Below are 21968 nucleotides of genomic sequence, written 5' to 3' on the forward strand. Positions count from 1 at the left end.
AACTACAGAGGAAACAGGAAACGTGCAGTTTGCGAACTATGAAGTTTGAGTTTGTGGATTCAGACTGAAGTCAAAAACCGGAAACACAATAGTTGCAATTTACCAGGTTTAAAGTAGGACAAAAATATAAAGGTGTAGTAAATTAATCATATCACAGAACTGGGGGTCTAGTCGTCAAACCCATGTTATTTCAAACTTAACTTTGTGTAGACTTTTTTTCTCTAGACTCCTGCAAAGTCAGTGAAAAGGACTCCCGAATCCCGGGGGTTTCTAACAACTGTCAATTATTGTATTTTTACCATATAAATTAAACATGTAAATGAGTTGGTTCAATGCAATGACTAAATAATCAACTATGCTACAATTTGTTCAATGTAGTAGCCTGTCTCCGGTTGTGTTTATTCAAACATTAACTCTACGCGTTGGCAACAGAAGATAATCTCCTGAATATCTTGTCTTCGATACTACCTTATGCAATGCAATCAACGATGCTCATGCCTTTTGTTAAAATATGATGCTACCATAGGTAGATGCTGGGTAAAGACTGTATTCGTGACATTGGTATTAGCTGCTAGAGCAATGTTCTAGAACTACTGTCAGGCACGGTTTGGGCGTCTAACGTCAGTCAGTCAGCTGACAGAGTGGTCTGAAGGTAAGAGCAGTCGACATCTTGATTCGGACTCGGAGGACAAGATAGTGAGTCTATACCATTGAAATACTCGAGACATTTATAGATTTCAAATTGATGCTGTAAGTTGTCATTTACGGGATTTTTATGTCATTATAGTAGCCTGATGAGTGTCAGGCCGATGATACTAGCAATGTCGGCAATGCAGTAATTTTTGACCGCGAGTCGTGACAACGGTGAATACCAGTGCTAACCGGGAATAATAAGCCTAGCTAGCCTAGCCTAGCCGCTAGCTACATATCTGTGTATCTAGCAGATTAGTTTATTTTACATATAACTCTTATTGATCGGGCGTTTTGGACGTTCTCCTTTACCACGAATTGGTAGGTGGCTTGACAGCTAGGCTACCAGCTAACAGACGTAAACTATTAAATGTAGCTAGTAATATTTTTTGGTGTTGCTCTAAGCTATACAGTACAGTACCCGGTCAGTGGTTAGCATAGTAGCTAGCACTAGCTGATCTATGGCTTTGCATTAGCTAGCCACTACTACACCCTTGCCAGGAGAGGCAGACATCTTGCATTAACCTGCTAAAAACCAATGTAGAAACCCTGCGACTGTGACATTCAGCCAAACCGATTAAATGTTTAAATAGTTGTTTTGCAGTCGGCATCATTACGTTTTGTAACATCCGATTGAAATAATTTCTTCTTAGGCTAAGATAAGCGCTAGCTTGTAGCTAATGACGTTATGACTGTTCCCCGGCATCATTTAGTGTCTGACACCATCAATAATCTTAAATTAAGACATTTTACAGAAACGTAAATTAGTAATGTTCTTTTTGTAGTAGATCTATAACTATCCTAACCAACTATTGAACGATTGATGTTCAATCAAATGTTCTAAATAGGTACTGTAATGGGTTTGGCTGGTTTTGCAGTCTGATTAGTCACAGTTGGATTTGGTCTAAATTAAACTAGGCGTGTTTTCTTTTTCTTGGTCTAGTGTTTGTCAGTCAATAGGAGTGAGTTATACAGGTCAGCCTCCAGTACTATTAATAAACTGCATTAGAGCCTCACAATTTGAGTGTAGAGCCCATGTGTACAGAGAAGCTCTCTCGTGCGACTTACGTCGAGCAGATAACTGAACAAAAATATATCAAGCAGTGGTTGTTGCTGTCTTATGTCTTAAGAATATGTTTCCTTTCCCACACAGGCACACATCATGGGCTGTTATGAATAAAAGGTTGCCATCATGATTGGAGGACTATTCATCTACAACCACAAGGGGGAGGTGTTGATCTCTCGCGTCTACCGGGATGACATAGGGTCAGTAGTTTTCTGAGCAATTAATGATGTCCATGGGAGTTTTGGAGAATGGTGAAGCTGGTATTTAAAGACAGGAACAGTAGAGAGGAAGCACATCAACAACCAAACAGTTAGGGAGTCATGACTCCATAATTTTGATTGTGCATTTGCATGGCTGTGTTTGTTCATCATGATTGTCCGTTCTTGGGAGCACATTCCTCCTCCTTCTCCTTCCTCCATGTAATTGTGATGTCGTACAACTTGAAACGTGAAGCCTGACATGCTTGGCAAAGATGAGATCCGGGCTATAGCCAGCCGAGCCTCTGAGCAACGTACCATTCAGCTCTAGCGTTGCTAAGAAACGAAGTCCAACACTAAGCGACTAGCCCAAGGCCTGCGTTCTCATTCACGGGATCTGTCATTTCAGCCAGCACTGTGGCCTTAGCATGACCTCTTAGCATATCACATCATCTTTCATCTCTATCATGCCTCTCCTGTAGTTCTGCTGTAGACCTTTGCTTTATCCTGCCTGATGTGTCCTCCCAACTATCTAATGAATGGGTTCTGTGTTAGGTTGTGTTGACTCTGTGTCCTTCACATTGTGTCTATTGTGTGTGGTGTGTCTAGCTCTAACCATCTGTCTTGATGTTATTCCCAACTCCACCTCTTCCTGTGCTTTTCCTGTTTATCTTTTATGTGTCTCTTCACCCATTTTGCTGGTGTCATTTGTCTTCATATTCATCTTGCCCTTGGCTACTTTAGGAATAGGTAAGATATGCTTGGCAAGTGACAACATTATGAATGCTCCCCCATGCCAGCATGCCAGTTCCAGATTTCTACGCTCCCTGACCATAATTTGAATTCAGGAACTCGTATACAGTATGAACCAGCCTACAGGCAACTGCCTGAAAATACTTTAATCCCTCTCTGGAAAAACTGGAGGAAGATCTTTTGAGACTGAGAAATTATTATTGTGCAACAAAGCACACTTTTGAAGCAGTACTACAGACAAATTGTGTTTGGAAATGTGTTTTCTGAAGTGTTGTGGGTGGAGTATGAAAGCCTAAATCACATTTCTTTTGTCCAAAAAGCATGTGACTTTGTCCTTCATTTTAATTAGAATGTTGCAAACCCCTGTGTTATTTCAATTTACATATGCCTACAGTAACGTTTGGTGCTCTCCCCTTCTGAGATTCTTCCCATTCTTCTTGTAAACTACTCTTAAGTCTGACATGTCTACCTTTCCCCCTGGTGTCCCCCCTACCCTGTTTTGTTAATAGACGCAATGCGGTGGACGCGTTCCGTGTGAACGTGATCCACGCACGCCAGCAGGTGCGCTCCCCGGTCAACAACATAGCCCGCACCTCCTTCTTCCATGTCAAGCGCTCCAACATCTGGCTTGCGGCCGTCACCAAGCAGAACGTCAATGCTGCCATGGTGTTTGAGTTCCTCTACAAGATGTGTGACGTCATGGCCGCCTACTTTGGCAAGATCAGCGAGGAGAACATCAAGAACAATTTTGTGCTGATCTATGAGCTGCTGGACGGTAAACAGTGTCTGCTACTACACGCACACACACACACACACACACACACACACACACACACATGCACAATAGGGAAAGAGAAATACATTTAGGATTTGCTTAGTGTTTGCCAAGGAAGTGTTTGTGGAAGGCTTTGATAATGAGGTGACTTAACTGAATGCAGTCTCTTTAATGGATGTTAGTGTGTGCTTAATTACAACATCTTATTGAGTGTGGGTGTTTAATTATGGGATATCGTAGACATTGCTGTTTACATACCACCACTGCAGAATTCCAAGTCCCAGTAGCGATTCCTTCTAAAATGGGCCGTAGTCAGCATTTCTGCTGTGCTGTTGTTTTTTTAGGTTTTGATTTTTATAACAGTTAGATGGGAAAATTGAAACCTAAAGAAAATATAGCGCAGGCAGTTGTTTGTAGTGTGCCGATGTGCTGCTGATATACGAAGACCTTTCCAACTTCCACTGACATGTTTTGTGCGTCCCATGACTATCATATTTGTTGGGGCCATTCACAAGTGAGGTTAGTATTAAGGTGACCACCCCCCAACTGATAAGCTTGCAGCCAAACCTGTGGTTAGCCGGACAGTCCTCCTGGTTCTTGGTCTCACGGTCACCTTCCTTTGTAGAGATCCTGGACTTTGGATACCCCCAGAACTCGGAGACTGGCGCCCTGAAGACCTTCATCACCCAGCAGGGGATCAAGAGCCAGGTGGGTGAGATGAGTGGGAAGCCAGGCGCAGTCTAGTTCAGGGTCATGTCTACCTGAAGCTGTCTGTGGACCCCTAGACGTGGGGCTTTATTAGAGAAGAATGACACGAGTGGAGGTGAAGTGTGTAATGTCTTTCTTTTGTCACCTCCATTTCAACACGGACCATGTTTCTCTGCGAATTCGGGCTATTCTGTTCTCCAGCACCATGTGAGTATCCTCATTAGGACGTGTTAAAATAAGGCATTCATGTATAATCTGTACTGACGTCCGTCTCTCCCTCTTTCCTCCCTCCTTGGCCTTCCGCTGTATCCTCCTCCATCCTTCCATCCACCTCTCCTAACAGACCAAGGAGGAGCAGTCCCAGATCACCAGTCAGGTGACGGGACAAATTGGTTGGCGTCGGGAGGGCATCAAGTACCGCCGCAATGAGCTCTTCCTCGACGTGCTGGAGAGCGTCAATCTGCTGATGTCTCCTCAAGGTAAAAAACAAACAAACCCCCCCCCCCCAAAAAAAACACCTGTCTTCAACCCCTCTCAAAAACACCTGTCTTCAACCCCTCTCAAAAACACCTGTCTTCAACCCCTCTCAAAAACACAGTCTTACAACCCGCTCATAAGTCACAAACAAAGAGTCTTCCTGTCCTGGTGTTGACCCCTGGCTGTCTCGACCGCCCAGGCCAGGTGCTGAGTGCCCATGTCTCTGGGAGAGTGGTGATGAAGAGCTACCTGAGCGGGATGCCCGAGTGCAAGTTCGGCATGAACGACAAGATCGTCATTGACAAGCAGGGCAAGGGCGGGGCCACCGACGAGGCAGCCAAGAGGTGAGATTCCGACGGGACTCAGGACAAGCCAGCGCTCACTATCACATGGCTCTTATGTCAAAGAAAAAAGACTTTTTTTTCTTCCAAAGTTGTCCTTGACTTTGTTTTGGCGAAGACAAGCCCTCTTCAAGGGGGGGGGGGGGGGGGGGGATCTGTTATATGAAATCAGTCGCTCTGGCTAAATGTTTTGATTTGAACAGTACAATGCAGAAGATCCCAAAGCACAGCAGGTGACAGGTAGGAGAAATAAGATAGAGTTGCATAATGTAGAGACCTAAGATTAAAGAAAGCTGTGCATTGCTTCTTTGAGGTAAAAGTTGGATGGTTGAGTGTTGGCTGCATCAAATCATGAAGTTCTGTTATTGACCTCCAAAGACGTTTCTTCATTAGCAGTAACTGACAACTTGATTTAAAAAAAACATGCTTTAAAGTGAAAGCATGCATTGAATCATTCTGCAACTAATTCACATGGCTTGTTTTATGACACTACCGTATATGGTGCTTATGTAAAGTGATTTAAGTTATGTTATTTTTTTAAGTGTTTGTGTTTCCCCCCCTTTTGATTCGTGTTTAATTTTCTCCCTTCTCTGTGCTGGACCTCAGTGAGTTAGGGGGCAGGTAGCGTACCTCTCTCACTTGGTCAGACTGCTCCTCATTCTCAGTCTGCATCTGCCCTTTGTCCCCCCCCCCCCCCTCCAATACTAGCCACAGGGCATGCAAGTCAAACGACCAAACAAGCTGTATGGTGTGACTTTGACTTGCATGACTCGGTATGTTTGTGTTATCAGGGTGACCTGAACCTGAGCTCGCTATGTGCATTGGCTTGATGGTACATTGACTCAGTCATGGTCATTTCGTTTATTTTCCCCAGTGACCCGTATGGTGTTGTCGGTGTGTGTTTGATGAGAACTCCATTCATCCTGTCACTGTTTGTTTCTGTCTCCAGGGTTGTTTGTCTACGTTTTGTGTTATTGTGACAGACACTAGACCATTGCGGTTCTGTGTGTAGCGGACTCCATAATGCCCATGTCAGTGTGTGTTGTTGTCACAGCGTTCACTGATGTCAACTCTGTAGCATTTACTAACATGTAGTGGGGGTCTGGAACCACGTGGACCGTAGATTGTAGTCGGTCATCACTTCCCTTTTTCACATAGTCAACTTTTATTTTCTCACTTCCTCTTTTCAACCTCCAATAATCCCTCTCTCTCTCTCGTCCTTTTATTTCCCTCTCCCACCAGTGGGAAGCAATCCATAGCCATTGATGACTGCACATTCCACCAGTGTGTGCGCCTCAGCAAGTTTGACTCGGAGCGCAGTATCAGCTTCATCCCGCCGGACGGAGACTACGAGCTCATGAGGTCACACTCCTTTTTGTGTGTGTGTGTGTGATTGAGAGAGTGTGTTTGCCTGTCGATTTGTTGTTCTCCTGAGGGAGTTAACTGTTCTTCTCTTTTATGCAGGTACCGCACCACCAAGGACATCATCTTGCCCTTCCGTGTTATTCCTCTGGTGAGGGAGGTTGGCCGCACCAAGCTGGAGGTCAAGGTGGTCATCAAGTCCAACTTCAAGCCCTCTCTCCTGGCACAGAAGATCGAGGTATGGCAGCCCATTTTCCCTTTAAGGCGTGCAACCTCTCGTGATCTGCGTGGTTGGTTCTGGCAGCATACGATCACTTATGTGACAAGAACCTAAGGAACAGCACATCTTCAAATGATGAAACAGGACAGTATATAGAAGGGATTTTTGTTTGACAACATTTTGATCATACACCCTCTCCCTTCAGGTCCGCATTCCCACCCCTCTCAACACCAGCGGGGTCCAGGTGATCTGCATGAAGGGCAAGGCTAAGTACAAAGCTAGCGAAAACGCCATCGTCTGGAAGTGAGTTTTCATCATAGTTGAATGAACCAATACAGAAGCCAGTGTTTAATTTCCTGTTTGCTAGTGGTTTTGTCAACTTTGTGTACAAAACAAGCTTTGTAAATAGTGATAGTTGTACTTGTGGTGTCTGTGCTCTGACTGCTGGGTCTGTCCGACTGGTTATTTGTGCAGGATCAAGCGCATGGCAGGGATGAAGGAGTCTCAGATCAGCGCTGAGATCGAGCTGCTGCCCACCAACGACAAGAAGAAGTGGGCACGCCCCCCCATCTCCATGAACTTTGAGGTGAACTCTCTTGACATACTCAATGACCTCGACAGCCAGGCTACGATCAAGTAGCCTCAAACACGATTAACCCTCTGCAGTATTGATCTTAACCTCTCAACCCCCCCCCCCCCCCCCTCTCAAAGGTCCCCTTCGCTCCCTCCGGCCTGAAGGTTCGCTACCTGAAGGTGTTCGAGCCCAAGCTGAACTACAGCGACCATGATGTCATCAAATGGGTGCGTTACATCGGGCGCAGCGGGATATATGAGACCCGCTGCTAACGGCCCTCACTCTCCAGGGAGCAGCAGGAAGACTGGAACAAGGGAGGAGTCGCGTTGTGAGACCGTTTGAAACTCCTATCTTTTATGTGTGCTGGCTTAAAGCTTGGATAAAACGGGAGGGGGTGCATTTTAGAGGAATAAGTGAACATGCTGATGTAGATGTGGACAGGAACATCGTTTTCCTCGAGATGTGGTTTACATTTCGGCTGTTGCTCGACCATCCTATGTATTCCCCATGACTGTGTCCTCTGTCATACATGTGATCAGCTGAACTAGGACCCCTCGATGCTGGTGTAGGACTAGACGTTCTTTGTTTCCTGTAGCATTTAGCTAGCACCATCCTAATGCCAGTCCCACGCCTAGCCCCCTCATCTCCACTGGTGTAATCACTATTTAGTCTAGAGAGTACTGTTTAAGAAGGAGGCATTGCAGGTGTAACACTATTTCCCATTCATTTTATACAGTTTTTTTTAACATCCCTACTCACCTTGGTGTATTAGTTATGGAATTGTCAGTTTTTGTAGGTAGTGCTTTGTCCATCCATACGTTTTGCCACCTATTCTATTATTGCACTCAGTCATCCTTTTCCCCTCGTCCAGTAGATGTTCATTTCATTATTGTATTTTCTCTACCCATGCAGATTATAATGAAATGTTTTTGCTGTGGTATCTGTTGGTTTGTTTTGTGTCAGTGCTGCAGATAATTTTCTGTGTGACCAAAATTGCAAGTATGAGAAACAGGAAAAAAACTAAACACAAAAAAATATATAAAAAAAACAAAACAGGAATCTGTCTCAATATATAAACACGTTTCTACGTTATTTGAGCTTGGTGGAGCTAGTCCCATGTTTCTTGCTGTCGGTGTCTGTAGAAGTCTGTTGAACTGACCTGTGTGTGTGCGCGTGTGTTGCTGTTCAGCCAGTTTGTAAAACATCTCTCAGGAGTCTGGAATGTGTATTTTCTCATGCCCCTTACTTGGGCAAACGAGCAACTCCATACACTATGCTCTGATACCCCAAGCCTAGCTTACTAACCTATCTTTAGATCCGTTTACTGAAGTATTTATGGCACAAGTGTTGGGAGTGTTACTTAGGACGAGGAGTGTACAAAATGTCAATTGAAATCGGTTTTGTACCAGACTTTTCTTGTCTGCAGTTGAAACAAACATTCCACCCATGTCTTCATAATTAATGCATTCCTCTTGACGTCTTTAGCTGTCAAATCATGACTTTTGTGCATCAGATCATATGGGCATTGAGATTATCATTCATGTAGTTGTCCATACCTGTTATTATTTGATATCCCTGCATTGTAATATAATATTCAATACTAATAACCTGTCAACTGGAATGAGGTTTCCAAAACCAGTATCTCACCAGAAAAGGCCCCACTATTCCTGCCAAACCCTGGGAGATGGACAGGTCGGAGGTTCTTAGGGTAGTCCCTCCTCAGCTACAGTACAATGTGTTTGATCCCCATTTAACTTTGTGACTGTAAATGTAATCCTAATAAAAAGGTGTAAGCAATTATTCTTGATGATATATGTTTTCTTTGCATGCTATGAAATATGTCTAGACAGCAAAAATAGTTGAATGAGCGTTAACCCAGTGGTTGTCAAACTGACTACCAAGGAAGATCAGGACACAAATATATTTCTCAGGATAGAAACGAAAACTTCAATCACATTTAAGGGGCCAGCCAAATGGGACTAACTTATTTTATAATAAAAAGGAATGATGTGTATAGATATTTTTATCATGATTAATCTAAAGTACTTTGACTTGGATCCAGACACATAGCTACATACACTGCAATGTATTTTTTTTTGTATGTGTTTCTGTGTAATTCAGGATAGCCTGTCCTTAGCAGGTAACCTAAGCACATGTCTAAGGGGTGTCCCTCAATGTCTCACCCATGAAGTGTGGATACCATCTACTCACAAAGTAATGTTGCTGTGGTCTGGGTTCGAGTCCCCCCAGACACACATTTCCTGCATTAAACAAGAAATATTAAAACTAAAAATACTAAAATATATATATTTAAAGAATTTGAAACTAAAACTGTGAAACTATTGTTCACATAATTTGTGTGTTTAATTCTGTGAATTCTTGAATGGCATCTAGTGTTTGGAGTGAATTGTTGGAGAAAAAGACAAAAAAATTGCAATTTTCTTTGTGATGAAAGGAAAACAAAGTTGGGGTACAAAGTGGCTGTTTAAGAAATAACGTTGTGAGTGTTAACGTCGACAGACAGATGAATGGATAGATGAGTAATTAAATTCTCATCTCTCAGGGACCCCTGAAAGAAGATCTCCTGTCAGACTTTTTTTGCTTTTCCCCCTTCCGCCTTCCTTTGCTATTTTCCCTCTGCGCCTTCCCATGGAGAGTGACACGGCAGGGTCATGGAGGCCCGAGTTCCGCAGTCACCTGGAATGCAGCCAGAGCCTTGGACCGGAGCCAGATCCAGTGAGGGGTGGGACTTAATGAGCCTGCCATTCAGGTGCCCTTAACCAGAACTCTCACGTCAACATGCAGTTTACTGTATAGACGTATTCACCCAAGTACCAACATCTACTGCGTGCCATGATTGTTGAGGAGACTTAAAATTCATCCTAATTATTTCTGTCTGCCTTCAAAAGACAAATATGAAGTAGGCTAATCAAATGGCGATATTTCACTAGGAGAAACAGAAGCAACAAAGCCACATTTGTAGATTCAATATCCCTGAATCGATTATTTAATGCGCTATTACACAACACCAAAATGACTTGCTGTATCCATTTAAGTTTCCAGGGGTTTTCTATTTAAAACCACAGGCTGTCTTGGGGCCTTCCTGAGGTCAGCTTGAGTGATTGGGTTAGTGGGCAACTGTGGAACACTTGGCCCAGTAGAGTGGGCCCAATGCCAAACTGTTTCACTGCCAACATTTAAATCTAGACAATGGATTTTAAAAATTAGAAAACACTTAATATGCTGAGTTTGCTGACTTTCAAATGATTGTTCAAGCATTTTCTCAAGGTGACTAGGTTTGTGCATTGATGCAACCACTGTATGAGTCAATGAGGTCAACTGAAGCCTTTCCATGATGGAGTCCCAATGTGTAAATCGACTGGTAAAAGTTACAACCCATCATGGTAGCCTATTTGTCTTTGCTGAAATGTATCAATTATATCCGGGTCTAATAGTACAATAACCAAAGATACTAGTGAACTTGAATTAAATACATAGACCTAATCAAATGGGCATCTGGCCTGGTATTTAACTGTAGCCGGTGTTGATCAGTTAAACTCACTCCTCATGTATGTAACAGGCCACCCACGGCAGCAAATTATGTTGGCGTAGCTGCTAGCGGTCGCACTTGGGTTGTCAGAGGTGGCGGGTTCGATCCCAGTGAGGGGTGCACATCGGCCGAGTGTACCTCTGATGGAGCAAGGCCCCGTCTGTTACATAACTATTTGGGTTGAATAACATTATTTTTTTGTCTTGCATGCATTTGTGGAGGCAGCTGCCACCCCAACAAAAAAGACTTGCCACCCCAATCTCATCTTTGCATGAATGTAAAATCTCGCAGTGCTAAAATATATTATTAGTACCTTATAGTAGGCCTGCATTTTATTAAATCATTAAAATAATATTATTGTCATCATTAGAACTACAATGTTATATTCATTAATGGTGGTTATTTTTTCCGCACCTGCTCCATGCCACACCACAAATACCTCCTGCCACCTCTTTGCCACCCCAGGTGAAAATGTCTAGATCCGCCCCTGCTTGCACGAAACATTCTTTGATATCCCAATGCTATCCCAATTTGACTGACATACATCCTTAATGGTTCTTGATGGAATTTGCCAACAGGAAATAGAGAGTGTTTTAACAGATGGTGGACCGAGACGATGTTCAGAAAACTGCGCATCTGGAACCAAGTATCTGTGACAACATCGTCCGTTGTACCCACCTGCAGAATCAGTGGATGGCACTGCGCGCCACAGGCGTCAACAGGTGAAAAAAACATAGGCCCTACTCCCCGGCTGCAGACTTCAAAAATAGAATTATGTAAATATACACCGTAAAAACATGCTCTTTCCTTCATTTGCGTGTAGTCCAATATTCGTTGGTACAGAGACAGATTTAAAAAAATACCTATAGCCTCTGAATGAGTTCCCTAATGGTAAAGATATTTCTAGACTATTGGCTCATGAGTCCCCATTGACCCCATTCCCACCATCTAGTCTATACGACAAATGTGCGCAGTTTGAGACCATGTGAGAATTGCAGAGCGGAGGTACGGCAAATTGTTGTTTTAAAACTGGGCGGTACTGTCTCTGCCCTACCATTCGACTGACGTGCCCAGATCGTCCTTCGACACCTGATCCCCTCAAAGCACCGGGATTCTGCCAAAGTTGAGAGAACAAGATTGAGATGCAGGACTGTTGGATTTAGGCAAAAGTGGATGGCAATAACAGTCATAATTCTGGAGGTAAAGAACGTCGAGAATAGAGGATGACAGATTGATGAAAGGAGAGCTGACTTGGAGCTCCAGTTTTGGCCAAACTATATATTTTTTTTTAACAAGGTTACAGTTTGGATTCTTGAATGCAATGCACGATCGCCCCGGGAACAAAATATTGTCCAACAATACCCATGCAAAGATTTTTAATACAAGAAATCAAGTTTTGCAACACCTTTGCATCTACTCTGAAGTCTGAACTGTGAAATTTAAAGGACCCTAGGTAGCCGACGGAGTAACCGAAATGAATTTAAAAGACTTAACACCCGGTGTCCAGAGGCGGGGGACTAGTTTAAGACTTCTACTATTGGTGTTCATTACCACCGTGATAGATTGGGTCGGTGGGATCCCAACGTGGAAGACAGAGGTATGTGTATTACTATAGACAAATAAAATAGCATAGAAGTGAAAATGTCATAACCACATAAGCGTGTCCATTGCTTGTTGTCGGCTTTTGCAAAAAATCGTCTAGAAAGCTGTGGAGTAGCGGCTCTCACATGTGTGTGACAGATATTTGCAGCACAGAGGCAGATCGAGAGAGAATGTCAAAGGGGGTCAGGATGAGAACAGGAAGTTGTGTTGCATATGTAAAGAATTACCCTACTATGCAACGTAGTTTTCTTCAAATCGATATGCCAAAAATATAGTGGGTTTTGGTTGCTAGAATAGAAATGATTGAATTGTGTCATGGATTTCATTTTTATCTGGTGTTCAATGACGTCAACATCGGGTGCTTTTTTTCTTCCGTTCTCTCACATTCTCATAGGGAGCAGATGTGATCTCCCAAAAGCCACTTATAGAGACCTTCACGTCTGTGCATCCTCAGTCAGGAGTGACAATGAGCCGGTCCAAACGCTATGCCATCAACCCTTTAGGCCACAAATGGGAGCACTTTAACATCACCTACAAGTAAGAGAATTAAAGAGTGAAGAGGGAACTTTGGCATTGATTCTGTTGTCATTCAGGAGTCTTGAATAGTTGTGTGAATGCCAGGGATGCAAGAATGGTTGCCGAGTGCTTCCAGTGATAATGATGAAAGACATGAACGTGCTGATGGTCTGTATTTTCACAAAGCTAAGTTTGGATGGTGTTTGACTGGGTAAACACGTTTTTCTTTGTTCTTTAAGCTCCATCGTCTGTCATGTCCTGTGTATTTGTCAGAATCACCAAGTTCCCCAACACCCTGAACAAAGATGACACCCGTAAAGCAATCAGCATTGCATTCACCAAGTGGAGTGATGTGTCCCCTCTCTCTTTCAATGAAATCACAAACCCCAACAAGAGCGCTGACATCATTATTGGTAAGAAAGAACATCAGTAACAAAATCTAAGAAAGGGGGTTTCTGTCTTTTCAAGTCGGATGTTCCTTTTATGAAACATGCATGTGTCTGTTTGTGTGTGTGTGTTTGTTTGTCAGGCTTCTACACCTTTAACCACACAGACTGCTGGTGGTCTCCACTGCACCCATGCTTTGATGGGCTGAATGGGGAACTTGCACATGCCTTCCTGCCACCCCGAGGAGAGATCCACTTTGACAACCACGAGTTCTGGATTCTGGGAAAGTCCCGCTTCAGCTGGAAACAAGGTGCAGTCCACCTTGTCTGCAGAGGCTCTGCTTCCAGTCCCAAAGAGCAGCTGATGAGGAGGATCCAGATGGCGATGATGACAAAAAAGAATAGAAAGCTAACAGTGCTATCAACAGAGAATTTCATGCCCTTCATACGTACTGACCATAACCGCTGTAGTTGTTCATTTGTTTTCTTTTCTTGTATTCATTCTATTTTATCCCCCCCCCCCCCCCCCCCCCCCCCCCCCCAGGTGTGTGGTTGAATGACCTGGTCCAGGTTGCAGCACATGAGATTGGCCATGCTCTTGGTTTGTGGCACTCCCGTGATCCCCAGGCCCTGATGCACCCCAACGCCACCTATACAGGCCAGAGGAACATTGCCCAGGATGACATCTGGGGTATCCAGCGGCTTTATGGTAACTGACAAACTATAATGTAGCAGGCTGGCTCGATAAGTCTTGTATAAAATGGAATTCAGTTATAAGCAATATCCATACATGTCTTTGTGCTCTGCCCAATGTGCATGTCCTGTGTTTCAGGCTGCATGGACAAGAGGCGTGTGTGTGAGCCATGGGCTCGTCTTGGCTTCTGTGAGAGGAGGAAAAGCTTCATGAAGAAACACTGTCCTCAGCGTTGTGATCTCTGCTATGGTTAGGCTGCCAATTGTTCTGTAAATCTAGGTCTGATGGTGTGTTTAACAAAACCCCAAACTTTTGTTGTGATTGTTTATCTTTCCATGTCACATATGGGAAATGGTTGTGCATTTGCAAGAGGTATTGCCTGACAATGTTAGCAAAATGTATAACTATTTAAAACTATGTGCTATGTAGCCAATGTTCTGTTTAACCAATCACCTCTTTGGCGGATAGCCTTGTTTTGACTGTGGCTTGAGATACCATTATTATTTTGTCCTCAGATCACCAGCCCCTTAATGGTGGAATGTAAGCCTGTGGGAAATTGGGGCAGGGGTTTAATGGTTGTGGTATGTCACTCTCTTCCTACAGAACCCCTGGAGGCAGTTACCACACCAACTACACCTCCGGCCAATGTTAAGATCAAGATGGTTTCTCGTGGAAAGGTTGTGGGCTTTCGCTGTGGAACAAAGAATCCTCGATCGCCTCCCAAAGTCAGGTGAGAGTGTATAAAACTTAGAGTCCCATTTCTGAGTTAAAGAAACTATTATTCAAGGTTTCTTAGTCCTTATTTTTAGTTAATTTGATTTAAAAGCATGCCTATAGAATGTAATTTATTGATTTACTGTTTCCATCTTCTCTTTTCTGGTCCGGTCTTGCTCCAGCTGGTACAAAGATGGAGAGCAACTACTCACTTCCATCCCTGGTTACATCATCATGAAAGACCGCGATCTCCGCATCGTAGCCAATGAGTTCAACGAGGGCATTTACACCTGTCGAGTCCATCGCAGTGGCAACATTGTTTCAGCCAACTCTTGGGCCATCCGTTTAAAACCAGAGCAGTCTTCCAACACTTGAGTTATTTGACAGTAACAGGATGAAGGAGGGGAAAATTGAGTTGTGTTGCTGTAAATTGTGTAGCATGAGTAAAGTGATGATGAACCAACAGACATGCCAACTAGGACTTTTCTCAAAGTTTCAACCTGTCTGCTGAAAGCACACATCCTGTCCACTATGGACCTCACAGAAATATTGTGAAATTGTAATGGAGAGTGGATTGGATACCGGATTAACCTCATTCTCTTGGCATCACACCAAAGGGCTAATGTTATACACCCTTTATATTGTCTAATGTTATCCCCATTTATGTTTTTGTTATGACACATCTCACTGTATAAGCCAACTGGTTTTAAATATGTCAGTTGGTATTTCCAGGTCTTTTGTTAGTTATGACTAAGTAATTGTTGGTACAATTTATGAAGATTTAAATAATTGAAGACATAATGCAGCTAACCTTCTGTATATTTTATTACAAAGTTTTATACCATGTTAGTTTGTTTTGTATGGATTTTAGAAAAAGTTGCAAATATTTTCCAAGGTTATTTGGTGGTAGGAAGAACTGTACATTTTCACGTTTTTGCAACGCAATACAAAATTAAGCCTTTGAGTGCTATTCAAGTATTTTTACTTCAAACTGAAGCACATTTTTCCTCATCTTGTTCCAAGAAATGAAACAGATCATACAATATATCCAATATCTGTTCTACCCAGGGAACTACTAAAACAAAATAACACAATAGTTGCATAAAGAGTATAAGATTATTCTTTAGAGTTGGCCAGTAGATGCATACACTTTATTGAAACTGACAGACAAGACATCAAAAATAAACATCAGGCACAAAAAATGCCTGGAACTGGAAGCATCATTCATTATTTAGTACAATAACTTAAAGCTTTCCATTGTGTGAACAATGTTGACAATCTATAATATCATGGGTTAAATTGGAGGTTAACATGTGCATTTTAAACAGACTCACATGGTCACTTTATATTGCAAACATTTATTTGGGCACTGGAGAATCCTCTAACAAGCTGTCTGGTACAATTAGTAACACAATGCAGCTGTGAGCTAAGGTGGTTCATGATAATCCAACACTGTTCTATGGCTTACCCTGTTACCTGATCAAGCAAAGTTGAAAAATCACATATTTCAACAAATTGTAGAACTGAAAATAAATTAAACAGATTCTTAAATAGGACAAATCACATTGCAATCAGGTGATCAAACAACTACAAACCTAACTAAAAAGGTCCTAACGAAATACTTTGAGTCATAGTTTTTATCTTGAGGAAGTACTGGAGAGAAGAGAGAATGTAGACTTATGGGGAGAAGTAGCTAAAGAAATCCTTTAGACTGCTCACTGATAAACAAAGTTTGTGTCTACTGCCTGAGAGCAGAGGCATTCCATTGCTGCATGTAGGGGGATGTGCCCCCCCCCTCCTTGTCTAGCCCAACTAATAAAAAAAATGTGTTGGAGGGAAGTTTTTGTTTGGAGATAAAGAAGCAGACAGCCGTTATGAGGCTGGGTTGGTTTTAGACAACCAAACATTCTGGAGGCACATAGCTGTATGGTCTCCCAAGCTGGGGAGCATGAATGCGTCTTAGAATGTCAGCTACTTTTTATATATTATATGATCAGTCAAAATATGTTGTGTTTTATGTGTGTTTTAGTTATAACACCCCAGTCCAGTTCACAGAATGATAAAACATTATACATTTGAACAAATTCTCATAATTTTGAAATGGGTCAACCAAAGTTGGGAATAAAATACGATGAAAGTCTAAGTACATGTCAAGACTTGTCAAGAAACAGAGATAAAGGGAGGAATGGAGGGTTTAGGAATGTCTTCTAATCGCCATTGTCATCTTCATCCTCGCTGATGCTGTATGCTGCGTGGTGATGTGGTGGCGAGGATGGAGGGGAGGTCTTGGAGAAGAAAGGCAGTCGGAAGGTTGGCGAAGGGGAGCGCTCGCGTGTCGGGCTGCTGTTGGGGCTCTGTTTGGGACTGATGGCCTGCAGCATCCGCCCCTTACCCTCCTTCAGCATGTGTTTCTAAAGTGACAAACAGGAGAATCATTAGTTACCTCATAGACATATTTATAGCAATAAAAGAACTTCACCAAGCTAGGTATAGCTTTAGAGTTTGAGAGAAAAAAGGGTTTACTTCCTGTTATCTACTTCCAAAAAATAGGCTCATGAACAACTCTCTAAAACTTCCAAGATGCTCACCAGCGCCCCTTCTGGACCGAACATCTGCAGGAAGTTGCCAATAAACTCCCGGGATTTCTCCTCCCACTTCTGAATCAGGTCAATGCTCTTCTCTTCCACTTTCTGCACAAATTCTTTGGAGCGCTCTTCCACATCTCGAACCTTCTTCTTCACCTTGTCCACCCTCTCTTGAAGATGGTACTTCTTCTCCTGCCGAATATTGTGTTAATACTGTATTTATACCACAAGTTCACCTGTTATTATGCACATCTAAAGAATTGTCTTCTAAACAAAATGGTGGAAGTACTCACATTGATGAAGCTAACATTGAGCTCTTTGGCAGTGTAGCCTCTCTGTAGGTTTCGGCGCACGTAAACGTCATAATCACGAACTATGCGTGTGATTAAATCGGATGTGGAGATACCCTCTGTACGTTGTGTGGGTGCAAACATGCCTGGAAGAAAGGGGAGACGTCAGATGTCCATTCAGCACTTCTAATATAACCTACACATTAAGCTATTGGATCACATCTACCGGCTGCCTTTATGTGCTGGTACACATCATCACTCCCAGCTGAGGAGTAGGGTATATCATCATGAGCAACAAAGTCAATCTGTAAGAGAAAAAAGGGCACTATATTACAAGTAATAGTTAGTAATAAAGAGTTCTAAATTGAGTTAAACATGCAAAGTAGGCTGTATTGGGCGACTGCATCCCTGTTTGCTTACAAGACTGCACTGTTCCAACTCACCCGATGCTCAGCTAGGAATTCGGGTGTAAGCGTCCACGGTGCGTTACGCACAATTTCATCGACATAGCGACAGTGACTGACTGCATCATAGCGTTCGTCTTCGTTCATGACCGTAAAACCCTTCAGGTTGTGTGTGAGATCATCACTGCACACTGAGAGTGAGAGTGAGAGTGAGAGAGAGAGAGAAGCAGCAGACCTAATGGCTTGTTACAAACACACAAACAATAGAGTTAATTACCAACTGTAATATGTGATGTCATAGCAAAATGTTATTGATCTTGTGAAACAGACTGTTTCTTGGCATTAACCACTGTAAATCTGCCAGAAGTGTCACTGGTCCTTGGTTATCTGCTGCACACAAAATAATCTCCAAAATGTATCAATGTAAAATGTAAACAATGCATACAGGGCAACACAAACAATGTACTTCTAACCTCCAACGATGAGGTGGGTATTAGGAAAGAGCCCCTTGGCTTGCATTAACGCTCGAGCATGACCTGAGTGGAACATGTCAAAGATCCCATCTGCATACACCCGAACTGGACGATCTTCTAACAGGGACAACAAGGGACAGCAATGTGTGAACAATAGAAAGGGAGACAGGCGGTTTTAGGAGAGTTTTTGTGTCGAAGAAAAGCTGAAACAGAGACTTACGCGGAGTGCCTTGTCGTGCCTCGTCCATGCTGACGCGCTTGTAAGGGGTGGTGGCAGGCTCAAGTTGGTCAGCAAACGGGGCAGGATCTGTCAGACCCTGAAAAACACACATGCACACTATAAGCTGGTAAATATATTGTTATTTTATTTTCATCTATTACTCTTAATGTGTCTCTTATCTCCATCAGCATTTCACTCACCACAGTACGTGAGACCTTGACGGGTGGCTCCCCCTCCCCTTTCTCTCCACAGTACCCATCCCTCCTTCTTTTTCGGTGGGGTAGCCGATTCGAGCTGTGAGGCTCCATTGAAGCACTTCGAAGAAAATATATAACTACTTAATTAAATATATATGTAGGTCTATTTGAGCTTTTAATAATTCTGTTTTGAAGACTCAGGGTTTGTTACAATGGTATCACTATTGGCGTGCTGGACTTGAACTCCTATGTTGGAGATATCACTTTTGAGAGGACAATGTTCAGCTATTTTGTATTATCTAGCAATAAATGTACACAGCAAGTTACACCGATAACAACTGGCGTTAGGAATCCATCACTAACCAATTAAAATCATTGAAGTTACAGACTGTAGCTAGCCTATACAATAGTGTAATCTACTGTAGCTAGCCAGCTACGTTATAAAGTGTACGTTGCCCGCTAGCTTGCAGTGAATGGAAATCAGGAGAGATCACGTAGTTATCAAACTATTGCATTGAAAAATTAGCTAACTTTCTAGCAAGTAGGCGACTCTTACGCTAGCATTGACACTGTCAGCGACTAGCAGTTGGTTGTTGCTAGCTAGCTAACTTGCTATCTAAAAACGAGTATATAGCTACCTGGGTGTTGGCTACTTGTAAGTGCACTATACGTTAGCTAATTGCTTGAAGCTTGTATAGTACTCTTTTGATTAATAGCGTTTCCATCAAAGTCAGCAGGGCTGTAATCCTTAGATTTGGTTCATTTATTCTGACGAAGACGCCATATAGCAGTGAGTTGACAGGTTGTTTTTACTCTGGTCTGTAGAGCTAACAAACCCGAAGTCTGACAAATGGGCGTTCTAGATCCAACTGGGGGGCTTCGAGCTTTGAGGTTGTATACATTCTCATTAGAATTTGTAAATGTATCGAAAGAACTCAGGTTGCATCTTAAAATATGTACAATGTATCCTAATGTAAATCAAGCAGGTTTTACGTAGCTATATCTTGGAGATCTAATTACAAGTCTGATTTACCGTCCTCTAACAAGAGACGATATGGAGCAGTCCAAATAATGACTAATGCTGCCACCCAGTGCCAGTGGGTCAAACCATAGATTTGTAAAACATTAAGAAAGCTGGATATTTCTCAAACCCTCCTATCACAACATAAATGTTTTAAAATTTCAGTTTTTCTTTTATTGTTATTAATATATATATTGACGGACAGAAATATTTGATTTCACAGGTGTATGCCACACATAGTGCAGCAAGACATTGCATTACCTTCAAATCTTCTGATTCAAAAGATTCCTTCTGTTGTCCAAATTTAAATACAGACACGGTATGCATTCACTATTATATCAAGGCTCTATAACAAGATATTTGCTTTTTACAGCCATGCATATAGTTTTGGGTTAGGGAATGAAAAAAGTACGGTCCTTTGTTTTGGAATATAGACCTAAATTTGGTGTTGGCACATCAATGGACAACAATTGCCACTGCACAAATACATATCTCCATATAATGACGCCACAGGCATCTTATATAGATTCAACAATAAAAAATAAAAAAAACATCCTTGATCACTTCAAAAGGTCACTATATCTTCAGGTCAATCATGATGTTCATTTATGGAATGCAAATGGTATTAACTACATGGCTGTCTCTCATTTACAGAAGGTGCATATTTATCCAGTTTTGGTAGTGCCAAAGAAAAGGAAGACAGGGAATGGACAGATGATGGCTGTTTCTCCTTTATCTTGTGAGGGACAATTAAAGCCCTGGATGTGTAGTTGGAATTTGGACAAGGGTTGTCGTCTTCACTTTACATGCCCATACGGATGCTTTGAATGATCTGGAAAATGGCTGAAACAAACACAGAGCAAGTAATGTGAGTGTGAGCAGTGTGATTCCATGAACACCAGATCAGGACATCAAGGACGAAAACAGGAGGGTAAATCAAATCAAGTATTTTCCACTTTGCACCAAGTACAAGCAATATTTGGTGTCTCAGAATAATTAATTTGATGGGAAACATTAATAATCCACTATCTTTTGAGTGGAAAATATATACTGTCTTGATTCAGAGGGAGCAAAGATCAAACTTTTGTGAATGGCAAACAAAGTGGATTGCAGGGAACTTTGTCCTTCGACAGCACTTTTAAAGAGATAGGATGTCCCAGCATATCGCTACAATTAGGCTACATGATGTAGCCTTTCAATAATATATTTATTCTCTAAACAATTATGACTTGGGCGATACAGATACACGATGCAGAAGAAAAGCGAATCATATAGATATTATGAGTAGATCTACCTGATCCGCAGACAACAAAAATGAACAAGGCAAGAAGCCATGGTCCCACTGCCACTTTGTCATCCCCAGCATTTCTCTGCAGAAAGATGTACATGAGTAACAAATAAACAAATTACTCTTAAGAACAAAAAAATCTTCCTATGGTAGATTACACAGGTTTTAGTTTTTTATGACGACTAAAAAGTTATAGTTAGATACGGCCTACATCTTGACAGTTATAGTTGTGGCGTCTCTCAATGGGTAATCGATAATACTATGGGGATGCAAACTTACCGATGACTTGGCGACATTACCTCTCTGTGTAATGTTTTTGCTGTGCTTCTCGTTTGCCATTCGTATTTTCTGTTTTGCTACCATGTTTTCAGCTTGTATAGCTATTGCAGATGAAGATCTCTCGGTGCTCCTTGTGTCTAGCAACTAGTTAGAGACTGTCTATTTTTCCTAACTTGTCTACGTACACATTAATTAGACCCCACCCACAAATGATTCCGTGGTCGTGTCACTAACAGGGACGTCCAAAAATATCTATATATATTTTAAGACAACTCATTTTCCACAATGAATCGTATTTGTACACGGAAAATTGCTCATGCTGCAGATTATTGTCCGCAACTTTAAACAAATTATGTCTATATTTTATGATGATGTGGCACTGACTCGCCCTTATAGATTTTACGTATTTCCGTCAGGCGGATGGTTTATCCGGTGTGGTGCCAAGAGAAAATTGAAGTTGAAAATGAGCCACAAGCTCAACACAGCTTTCTAATGACGCTCAAAGCTACACTGTTTCACAGAACAATCATGACTCAATCTATTCCCATTTTTTATCGGTGGCTCTCCTTTGTTATAAGTAAAATTA

At 42.2% G+C, this 21968-nt stretch overlaps 4 protein-coding genes across 8 annotated transcripts; 2 read left to right on the forward strand and 2 right to left on the reverse strand.

Moving 5' to 3' along the window:
- Positions 1 to 7: 7 nt before the first annotated feature.
- ap2m1b (adaptor related protein complex 2 subunit mu 1b) lies at positions 8 to 8961 on the forward strand. Of its 4 annotated transcripts, none has more exons than XM_047035868.1 (12): positions 8 to 106; positions 1844 to 1956; positions 3216 to 3481; positions 4107 to 4189; positions 4391 to 4396; positions 4533 to 4668; positions 4866 to 5010; positions 6250 to 6369; positions 6472 to 6607; positions 6795 to 6892; positions 7064 to 7175; positions 7301 to 8961. In XM_047035868.1, exons 2-12 carry the CDS (start codon positions 1883 to 1885, stop codon positions 7433 to 7435), a joined length of 1311 nt encoding a protein of 436 aa, XP_046891824.1. In that variant the 5' UTR covers positions 8 to 106; positions 1844 to 1882; the 3' UTR covers positions 7436 to 8961. The 4 variants fall into 4 exon arrangements, with proteins under 4 accessions (XP_046891824.1, XP_046891826.1, XP_046891823.1 ...); XM_047035870.1 differs by lacking the exon at positions 8 to 106 and adding an exon at positions 595 to 696; XM_047035867.1 differs by lacking the exon at positions 8 to 106 and adding an exon at positions 642 to 750.
- Positions 8962 to 11760: 2799 nt separating this feature from the next.
- Positions 11761 to 15595, forward strand: mmp23bb (matrix metallopeptidase 23bb). Its single transcript, XM_047035324.1, has 8 exons — positions 11761 to 12310; positions 12710 to 12852; positions 13105 to 13244; positions 13361 to 13528; positions 13762 to 13926; positions 14050 to 14160; positions 14515 to 14641; positions 14808 to 15595. The coding sequence occupies exons 1-8, from the start codon at positions 12188 to 12190 to the stop codon at positions 14998 to 15000; spliced, it is 1170 nt and encodes a 389-aa protein (XP_046891280.1). The 5' UTR covers positions 11761 to 12187; the 3' UTR covers positions 15001 to 15595.
- Positions 15155 to 18905, reverse strand: pcyt1ab (phosphate cytidylyltransferase 1A, choline b). 2 transcript variants are annotated; one of them, XM_047035325.1, is made up of 8 exons: positions 18798 to 18905; positions 18598 to 18694; positions 18378 to 18494; positions 17944 to 18095; positions 17727 to 17805; positions 17504 to 17646; positions 17214 to 17402; positions 15155 to 17036 (listed from the first exon to the last, which is right to left on the reverse strand). In XM_047035325.1, the coding sequence occupies exons 1-8, from the start codon at positions 18903 to 18905 to the stop codon at positions 16833 to 16835; spliced, it is 1089 nt and encodes a 362-aa protein (XP_046891281.1). In that variant the 3' UTR covers positions 15155 to 16832. The 2 variants fall into 2 exon arrangements, with proteins under 2 accessions (XP_046891281.1, XP_046891282.1); XM_047035326.1 differs by having other exon boundaries at positions 18598 to 18714; positions 18798 to 18866.
- A 1061-nt stretch (positions 18906 to 19966) lies between these two features.
- LOC124477505 (stress-associated endoplasmic reticulum protein 1) lies at positions 19967 to 21468 on the reverse strand. The gene is made up of 3 exons (XM_047035328.1): positions 21383 to 21468; positions 21110 to 21185; positions 19967 to 20658 (listed from the first exon to the last, which is right to left on the reverse strand). The coding sequence occupies exons 1-3, from the start codon at positions 21464 to 21466 to the stop codon at positions 20618 to 20620; spliced, it is 201 nt and encodes a 66-aa protein (XP_046891284.1). The 5' UTR covers positions 21467 to 21468; the 3' UTR covers positions 19967 to 20617.
- Between the last annotated feature and the right edge of the window lie 500 nt (positions 21469 to 21968).

The sequence above is a fragment of the Hypomesus transpacificus genome, chromosome 15 (assembly GCF_021917145.1).
Source record: "Hypomesus transpacificus isolate Combined female chromosome 15, fHypTra1, whole genome shotgun sequence".
In the NCBI taxonomy this organism is placed as follows: Eukaryota; Metazoa; Chordata; class Actinopteri; order Osmeriformes; family Osmeridae; genus Hypomesus; species Hypomesus transpacificus.